We start from the raw sequence: 10,092 nt of genomic DNA, 5'->3' as shown, positions 1-10,092 counted from the left end.
ATATATATGGGCACTTATTTATTTAGTTATAACTTTAAAAAATTATGCATTGATTAAAGTAATTAATTTTTTTTTATTTCGTATAAAACTTAAAGCTATAAAAAAAGAAAAAAAAGTGAAATAAGGTAGCATATAATATTAATAAATAAAAAAGACCATTTATTACATTTATGGTTATGTTATAATTTATATCTTTCCAGTACTGTATTCTCTTATAATTTTTAATAATTTTTTTTTTTTTATTCTACATATATATGCATATAAAAAATAATAAATATTTAGATTATATATGAATTAAAAATATTTAACAGGAATATATTTCTCTGAATTTTGAAACTTATTGTTGAAAATGCTGAAGATAGTATTATTAGACATGAAATTAAAAATATACGCACATATATATATTATATATATATATATGTGTATAATTAAAATAGTAAACAATATCCTTCATTTTGTAGCACAGTTTAATATTTTTTACATTCACGAGTATTATCCCCCATAATTATAAAACTTCAATGTTTTTCTTTTTTTTATTTTTTATTTTTTTTGTTGTATTAAAATTATTGTGTATATATATAAATATATATATATGTATATATATATATATATATATATATATATATATATGTATGTAATTATTATTTTATTATTATATTATTATTTTACTTTATCGTTTAATGGAAAAATATATAAAATAAGACGTATGAATAATGTTTAAAATTAAAAAAATGTATTATATAATGTTTTACATTTGATTTGTAAAAATAAAAAAATATGATCCTTTATGTTTCATATATAATATTGTAATTTTGAAAAAATAATATTTTTTTATATTTTTTTTTGTTTATGCACTACGCACATTTATAATATTTATTATAAAAGTATTCATTCTTATATTATATTCAGTTTTATTCTTTACTTTTTTATTTTATATTTTTTTTTAAAATATAATTTGTTTTTTTTTTCTTTTTTTTTTGCATTATGATTATATATTTATAATTTTTTTTATATTTTATTTTTCATGTTTAATCCTTATCATAAATAGTATACGTATTATTAAATTATACAGATAAAATAAATTTTTTATTTTATATTTAAAAGATTAAAAAAAATAAATGCACTATGAATTCTCCAAAGTAGGGGTGGGGAAAATAAATAATATAATATATATCAAATAAATAAATATGTAAATAATAAATTATAAAGAAATCAAATATATAAAAGAATAACAAAAAAAAAAAAAGAAAAAAAAAAAATATATATATATATATATATATATATATATACATATATTTATTTATATATAAATTACAATATATTTATAGTGCATATTATTTTTAACTTTGATTTTATAATTTTTCGTTTATTCATAAGAAAATAATATATTGATTACAAGAAAGCATTTCTGAACTATTCGTTATTAGTAAATGTGAGAAATGCAAAACAGAATTATATCCTTTTTTAAAATTTCCAAATGATTTATAAGTATACATATATATTTAAATATAGATATATTAAAATATAGATTTATTTTAAATATACGTATATTTCAGTATACATATAAATTAATATATGTATATTATTATTATTATTATTATTATTATTTTATTATAATACGTTAACATAAGAATATGGAATAAGACAATGTGTATATGAAATGGGTAAGGTAGAAGATTTTGAAGAACATAATAAAAATAGTAATCAAGATATTGAAAAGAATGTAGGGAATAGAAGAAGGTCTAATAGTAATACGATCAATGAACAAAATGAGAATATAAATAAAAATAAATCCATAGTATCTAAAAAGAGTTTTATAATGAATTTATTAAGAAATAAAGAAAAAACAAAGGTAGAACAAAATGATGATAATATAGTAGAAAATGTGAATGAAAGGAAAAACAGTTTAAAAGATATGCAACTTATTACTGATAATGTAGAAAAAGATAATAAAGTAAAAAAAAAAAATAGCTATTTAAAAAATTTAAACATTCTTGGTAAAACGAAATCTATAGAATTTTCATTTCCATCTAATATATTAAATAATGCACGTAAAAATATACAAGAAATTGATGAAGAGTCTCCTTTAACTAGTAATTCTTTACGCACATATAAAGAAGGAATAAGTGAAGATAATAGACAAAATCAAAGAAATACTGATAATAATTCTTTGAATTGGTCTACAAGTAATATAAATACAGAATGTAATTCTGAATTTTCTAATATTGAAGTTAAAGTTTTAAAAAATGAAAAATCGAATTCTTTAAAATTAAAAGATAATATAATAGATATTCCAAATGAAAAAAATAAAAAAGAATTACAAGAAATTAATATAAAGAATACAAATAAAGATAGTTATAAAAATTTATACTTAAAAGTAAGACATTCTATAAGTTTTAATGATAATAATAAAATTGATGATGAAAATAAAAATGATAAAAATAATATTATTGATAATTATAATAATTATGACGATATTAATAGTAGCAATGAAATTACAATCGATGGATTAAATCATGATGATAATATAAAAATAATTGATAATATAAATAATTTTGATGATAAACATGATGATAATCTTCACGATCATCATCAAGATCATGGTCATCATACGTTTCGTTCATCTAGAAAATCATTAGGAAACATTAAATCAAACAATACTAATATAAAATTAAATAATGATAAAAATTTTGACACCAATATAAATAAAAGGAGTATTCTTGAAAAATATTTTTATGATATATGGAAAAGAAATATAACAATAAAAAAAGAAATTTATTCCTTAAGTAGTAAAAACCCACCAAATCCTTTAAAAAGTACATTTGCAGATGCATGTCTAAATCAATCTTCTGAAAAAGAATTATTAAAAAAAATACCATTAAAATTTAATGACGATTCTATTGAATCTTTATATGTATTAAATTTAAATAATTGGATATCATCTAGAATGATTATTATTGGAATTGTTATGTTAATATTATCTTTTATTATATGGCCACTAACAACATGGTCTCTTAAAACAAGTACTTGGGGAAGAGAAACATATATTATTATATTATTTCATACTTTAATGGCTATTAATACATTGATATTAATATTTTTTATAATTATTGGATCGACAGAATTGTGTAAATATTCTGAATGTATGTCTTATGTACTTTTCTCTTTAATGGTTTCTTTATGGGGTCTATGGAATATAGCTATAGGTTTAACACTTGCATATAATCCAAACCTTAGCGAAATGCCTACAACAACCTACGAGTTGGAAATGATTTATGTACTCACGTATATATATGGTTTCCTTCCTCTGGTTATAATAGATATATTCTTTCCCTCACGGTAAAAAAAAAAAATATATACATATATATATATATATATATATATATGTGCATATTTTATGTGTGTACATACTTATTCTTAACTCATATATATTATTTAATTTTATTAGGACCAAATATAATTGGATTATCCATTTAATATTTATATTCTTAAATTCAAGTAGCATCATATTAGTAGGTTCCGCCAAACCTGACTTTGTGCCTGAAATATATGTGTAATTTTTATAAAAAATTAAAAGCGATTAAACAAAAAAATGTTGAAAAAGATATATATTATATGTTGATATATAGAATAAATGAATAAAAAATTGTATTTATATAATCTATATATATATATATATATATTATTTTTATTTTAGGGTATTTCGAATTTTGGCATATACAACCTTGTGCATATTCTTATACATAGGAAGTTATACCTCAGAACTACAAATACGTTATGTTTTTTATAATTTACTTGTAAGTCATAAGACAAAATTTAAAAATCAAGATATACATAAAAATATATACATATATATATATATATATATATATATATATATATATATAACTATTTATTTGTATGTTCTTCAAACGGTTGTGTAAAATTATACTATATATACAAAAATACATGTACACTTTAATATTATATTTAAACGGATTTATTTTATTCCCTATATATGTTCTCACAATTGAAAAAAGAATATAATATAAAATAATATACATTTGTTTTATAATCTCTTATAGGTAGCTAGCTATAAATTAGATAAAATAGAATCGGATATGAAAAATAAAAACAGTAACAAAAAAATTTCAACAGGAATTGAAGATTTAATTAATATGCTAAAGGAGGTAATATGAATATATATATATATATATATATGTATGTATATATATTTATGTATATATTTAATATGTGTATAATATTTTTAATTGTTGTAAATACCTATTTTATTGTTATTTTTATTCTTTCATTTTTTAGTGTACAAAAGTCATTTTGGAATTAGAAAACGAGACGGATACAAATTTCAATGTTCATACGAAGACTTCTTATTGTTCGAATATTTTGGAACAATGTTTGTCAACATTAACAAAATCTGATAACTTGTATAATATTGATTATAACGTTCTCGAAAATCCAGAGGTAGAAAAAAAAAAAAAAAAAAAAAAAAAAAGATAAACAAAATTGATATGTATATTTTTGTATATTCATATTTTATTTTATATTATTTTATATATATATATATATATATATATATATATAATATTTGTGTGTTCATGTATTATCCCATTTTTTTCCACTTGAAAGAATAAAAAATTTATTGAGGCCTATGTCAGTAAAAGTAAAAGTAATTTTGCTGGGGAAGAAGTGTCAAAAGGAGTAGATTTTAAATTAAACAAATCTTTTTCAAACAATGACTGTATAAGTACTGACAAAGTGGATTTAGATAAAAAACAAATAAAAAAATTTTTGAAACAAATTAATATATCCCAATTAACAAAAATGATTCAATTCATTGATAACAAACTTTTATCAGACTGGGATTTCAATTGTTTAACATATTTTGATGAATCCGAGTATCCATTTTTTGATATTAATTTATCTTTAATATGTACTATTGATCATAATATTCCTATAAATATAATAATTAACTTTCTCTGCTTTGTTGAAAAGCAGTACAATAATGTTCCTTATCATAATACAATACACGCGACGATGGTAATAAGAATGAATAGGCATATATGTATACATATATGTATACATATATGTATATATATATATATATATATATATATATATATATATATGTGTGTGTGTGTTTTTATTTATGTATATATATTCATATTTTTTTTGGACCTCATATTTAAGAGCCAAAACAATACTCACACACCACATTGCGTACACACTTTTTCCTTACAGGTAACACAAAAATTTTTTTGTTTGACCAAGAAACTTGGTATATATGATGACCTGGAATACAAAATAAAATTGGTAATGTTTATATCAGGAATATGTCATGATATAGGACATCCTGGTTATAATAACTTATTTTTTGTAAACAGTTTACACCCCTTAAGTATTATTTATAATGACATTAGTGTATTAGAAAATTATCATGCATCTATAACTTTTAAAATATTACAACTAAACCAATGTAATATTTTGAAAAATTTTTCAGAAAAGGTGAGATCACATTTGTTCCTATACGTAAATGTAAATATATATATATATATATATTTTTATGCATTTATTTTTATTTTTCACATTTAGGATTTTCGAATGATGAGATCATATATCATTGAATTAATTTTAAGCACTGATATGAAACATCATTTTGAAATAATTTCAAAGTTTAGAATAAGAAGAGAAAATGAAGATTTCGATTATATAAAGAATAGTGATGATTTATTAATATTAACAAAAATGATTATAAAAAGTGCAGATATATCTCATGGATCTGTATCATGGAGTGAACATTATTGTTGGTGTCAAAGAGTTTTATCTGAATTTTATACTCAAGGAGATGAAGAATTAAAAAATAAAATGCCTTTGTCACCTTTGTGTGATAGGACAAAACATAATGAAGTTTGTAAATCTCAAATAACGTTTTTGAAATTTGTTGTCATGCCGTTATTTGAGGAATTATCCCATATTGATAATAATAAATTTATAAAGTAAAATCAGAAGATAAAATAATTTTAATATAAAATATAAAGTTTATATTATATATATATAAATATATATGTATATTTTTTTTTTTTTTTTTTTTCATAGGAGTTTCTGCTTAAAAAGATTAAACAGTAATTGTATCATGTGGGATACGCTCATGAAAGAAGAAAAAACAATCGAGGTTTATGATCCCGCTGCCGTTAAATTAAAAGATAAAAAAAAAAAAAAAGTAGATAAAAAAAAGAAAAGTTATATTGATTTAACTCTATTTTTTATAAAAAATGTTTCCGATTAAAAAAAAGAAAAAGTGAAGCTATATATATAATTACATATATGTCTTTATATATATAATAAATTATAATAACTTTTATTATTTTTTTTTTTTTTATTATATTTCATTTAATATATTTCAAATATATTACAATTTTAATTCTTGTATGATATAAAATATGTTTATATCATTTATATGATTTTTTTATGTTATTATATTATATTATATATATATATATATATATATATATTTTTTTTTTTTTTTTTTTTGTTGTTGTATACACATTTTTTCCTGGTTATTTTTTTTTTTCTTTTCTTTTATTTAAAATTATCATTTATTTTAAGACTCTTAATATTTTTAAATTAATTCTTTTTTCCTTTTTGTTTTATTTCTTTTTAAATAAAAACTGTTATTTTTTTTTTATTTTATTTTATTTTTTTTTATTGTATTATTAGAGCGTTTTGAAAATGTTAATATATTTTTGACAAATTAATATTAGTAAATGTGTTATGTTCTTTAAAAAAGAAAGAAAATAAAAAAAAAGTAAACAAAAAAAGTATAACTCTGGTTATACAAGAGAATTAATTTTAATTTATTAAAAAAAAGAAACAAAAAAAAAAAAAAAATTGAAAAATTAAAAAAAAAGTTAAATCAGAAAAGATACCCTTATGATATTAGACTGACACCTTTACAATATCTTTCCATTCAACTTGGCTAAAAATAAAAAAAATATGTATATATATATATATATATATATATAAATATATATGTGTGTGTATTTTTATATACGCTCAATATTCTAATATTTAAATTATAATTACATTTTATCCACGGGGGTAAATAAAAACTTTTTCAAATTTATAAATTTCCCTACAAATAAGAAAAAATAAAATAAAAAAAATGAAGAGGGCATTACAAATAATATACATATAAATATACATTTTTTTTTTTTTTTTTCTTTTTTTTTTTTACCTTCATCAAATGGATTATTTCCCGAATATAAGCCCTGGATATCTTCATAGGTTGTCTTATTTTGTAGTACCATTTGTAAATGATACACAAATAAATTAATTAACAAAAGGGAGGATGGAAAGGAATAAATAATATATAAGGTTCTACAAATAAAATAATGACATATATAAAAAAATGTTTTGTGAAATAAATAAGTACAAGTAATTAATATAAAAATATATATATATATATATATATATATATATATATACATTCTTTATTTTAAATATGAACAATTTTTTTTATTTTTCAATTTATTTATATTTAATTTTTTTTTTTTGTCTGTATTCTTATAATTATTACATGTGTGGATATTCTCCTATTGTATATAAAATTGGCTGAAATGACAAGCTGCCATTTTCTTTAATACACAATTGCTATATAAATATTAAAAAAAAAATATATCTATATATACATATATATATATATATATATATATATATATATATAGATATAAGGCTACACATATATAAAAAAAAACATAAACTTTATTAAGACGATAATGATATATATATAAATCCTTTTTAATTATATTACAATAAAAAGTCCAATGAATATAAAACATATTATTGTTGAAAGGATCGATAAATTTAAAATGAAAAAAAAGAATCGTCTATAATTTCGATTTCCTACACAATTACCAATCCTAGATGGAAAATAAAAATAAAAATTATACATATATATATGTAAATATATATATATATATATATAGTTTATTTTTGAAAATTTTCTATTTTAGTATCTTACCATACGCAGTGATGATCAAATTTTGTGACGCAGTTATTACATGTATAACAATGTTTACTTCTAGGTTCTTTAAAATGATTACAGTTAACTATAAAAAATAAAATATATCATGTTTATTTATATACTTTACGTGGGAATTTTATTAAATATATTTTTGATATATTTATTGTTTTTATTTTTTTGTGATAACATACCACACCAATACTGTTTTATAATTGTTCCATTTATTTTTACAGTAGTAAATGCAGCTATATATAAAAAAAAAAATAATAATAATAATAATATTAAAATGAAAAAAAAATAAATATATAAAATGAATATATATATTGTTAATTACATATAATAATTTTAATTTTTACTTCGTCCTTTTGGCAATGATAAATCAACATAATTCCTTTTAGGTATTCTAAAATGAGTCATAAAAAAAAATTTTTTTTTTTTTTAATATTATTTATATTATGAATAAATGGTTTGAATATAAATGTATATTAAATATATATTTTTTTTTAATCGTACATTCCAGGGTCACAAAATGCTGTAGTTGTTAAAAAAAATAAAACTAATACAAAGAAAATTGTCAAGGAAACAAGAGCAACGGTTAAACAAAAGGAACTATCTATTTGGAAATATCTATTAAAAGAAAAGTAGAAAAATATATGTATTACATATATTAAGATATATTAAAAATTAGAATAATATTCATACATTTTTATGAAATTGTATGACTTTTTTGAAGACATGCAAGATATAATAACATTGAAAGGGAACATAATAAATATAAAATATAAGCACACATATAAATAAATGAATATATATATATATATATATATATATATATATATATATATTTAATTACTTATATGTTTCAAAATATACTTACGTAATTATATAGATAGGTAAAACCGAAATAATTATAATTATATAAGTAAAGAGGAGGAAAAATATATTAGGCCCTGTTATGATATTTCCTTTACAAAAAAAAATGTTGTTACTTTCGTAAACTGAGAGGTGAAAAAAAAAAAAAAATTCATATATATATATTTATATATTTATATTTGTTTATATTTATATTTGTTTATATTTATATAGGTATATATTATATATATTCTAATTATTATTATCTTTTTATTTTTTCATATATTATTTTCTTTTTAAAAATCACCTTTATATAAGGGTAACAGGAAAGGAGATTTTGCATCATGTATTTGAACCATTTATGGTAGGAAAAAACTCAAAATTTTAACAAAAAAAAAAAGTTATTTTTCATAACAATACATAAAAAATAGAAATATAAAGATTCTATCCTACTACACTTATGAAATACTTTTTTTTTTTTTCCCCATGTATTGTTTCTAAAAAAAGTTATATAAAAAATATTTCATATGAAATGTAAAAATTAAAATATAAAAATGAATCTATGTATAATATATTATATGCATAATGTTATTATTGTATGGAAAAAAAAAACAACGGTATTAAATCACATATATATATATATATATATTAATATTGTATGTATTACTCCTATTGAGAACAATAATATATACATAATAAATATAATATTTTACAGATATAAAGGCCACGTTGATTATTATATAATTTATACATTACAACATAAATAGATATATATATATTATATATATATATATATATATATATATATATATATATATAATATAATATTTATGTATATATATTAATAATATACCCAATATAAAGGTCTTTTAATTACATTATTTAGAAATGCTCTTTTTATTTTTTTATTTATTTTCTATTTTATTTATTTCTTTCTTGTCAATACTGAATTAGGTCTCTTAATCATTTTCAAAAATTAAATACAAAAAAAAAAAAAAAAAAAAAAAAATTATAATGATAATAAAATAAAATGAAATAATATAATATATAAATATGATAATGTATAGTTTTTAAAATAGGATATTATATAAAATTCTAATATTTTAAACAAAAGGAGAAAAAAAAAAAAAAAAAAAAAAAAAAGATTAATTATTAAATCGAATTGGTTTAAAGTAATGCCAAATGATCAATATTATAAATATGAAAATATAAATATATAA

At 18.1% G+C, this 10,092-nt stretch overlaps 2 protein-coding genes across 3 annotated transcripts; one reads left to right on the top strand and one right to left on the bottom strand.

Annotated features, from left to right (window-relative positions):
- Window positions 1-1,660: 1,660 nt before the first annotated feature.
- Window positions 1,661-6,283, top strand: PRSY57_1320500 (3',5'-cyclic nucleotide phosphodiesterase, putative; the record flags this gene model as incomplete). Of its 2 annotated transcripts, none has more annotated exons than XM_012909141.2 (9): window positions 1,661-3,339; window positions 3,449-3,553; window positions 3,698-3,797; window positions 4,065-4,169; window positions 4,300-4,461; window positions 4,627-5,037; window positions 5,239-5,502; window positions 5,590-5,993; window positions 6,094-6,283. In XM_012909141.2, the coding sequence occupies 9 exons, from the start codon at window positions 1,661-1,663 to the stop codon at window positions 6,281-6,283; spliced, it is 3,420 nt and encodes a 1,139-aa protein (XP_012764595.2). The 2 variants fall into 2 exon arrangements, with proteins under 2 accessions (XP_012764595.2, XP_019970076.1); XM_020115153.1 differs by having other exon boundaries at window positions 3,698-3,801; window positions 4,069-4,169.
- A 427-nt stretch (window positions 6,284-6,710) lies between these two features.
- Window positions 6,711-9,231, bottom strand: PRSY57_1320400 (palmitoyltransferase, putative; the record flags this gene model as incomplete). The annotated part of the gene is made up of 12 exons (XM_012909140.2): window positions 6,711-6,773; window positions 6,946-6,973; window positions 7,081-7,129; window positions 7,232-7,374; window positions 7,574-7,647; window positions 7,808-7,916; window positions 8,018-8,105; window positions 8,212-8,265; window positions 8,377-8,423; window positions 8,534-8,647; window positions 8,898-9,018; window positions 9,180-9,231. The coding sequence occupies 12 exons, from the start codon at window positions 9,229-9,231 to the stop codon at window positions 6,711-6,713; spliced, it is 942 nt and encodes a 313-aa protein (XP_012764594.1).
- Between the last annotated feature and the right edge of the window lie 861 nt (window positions 9,232-10,092).

The sequence above is a fragment of the Plasmodium reichenowi genome, chromosome 13, assembly GCF_001601855.1.
Source record: "Plasmodium reichenowi strain SY57 chromosome 13, whole genome shotgun sequence".
Classification (NCBI taxonomy): domain Eukaryota; phylum Apicomplexa; class Aconoidasida; order Haemosporida; family Plasmodiidae; genus Plasmodium; species Plasmodium reichenowi.
Note: the sequence above shows the minus strand (reverse complement) of the source record. Positions and strands in the feature narration are given on the sequence as shown.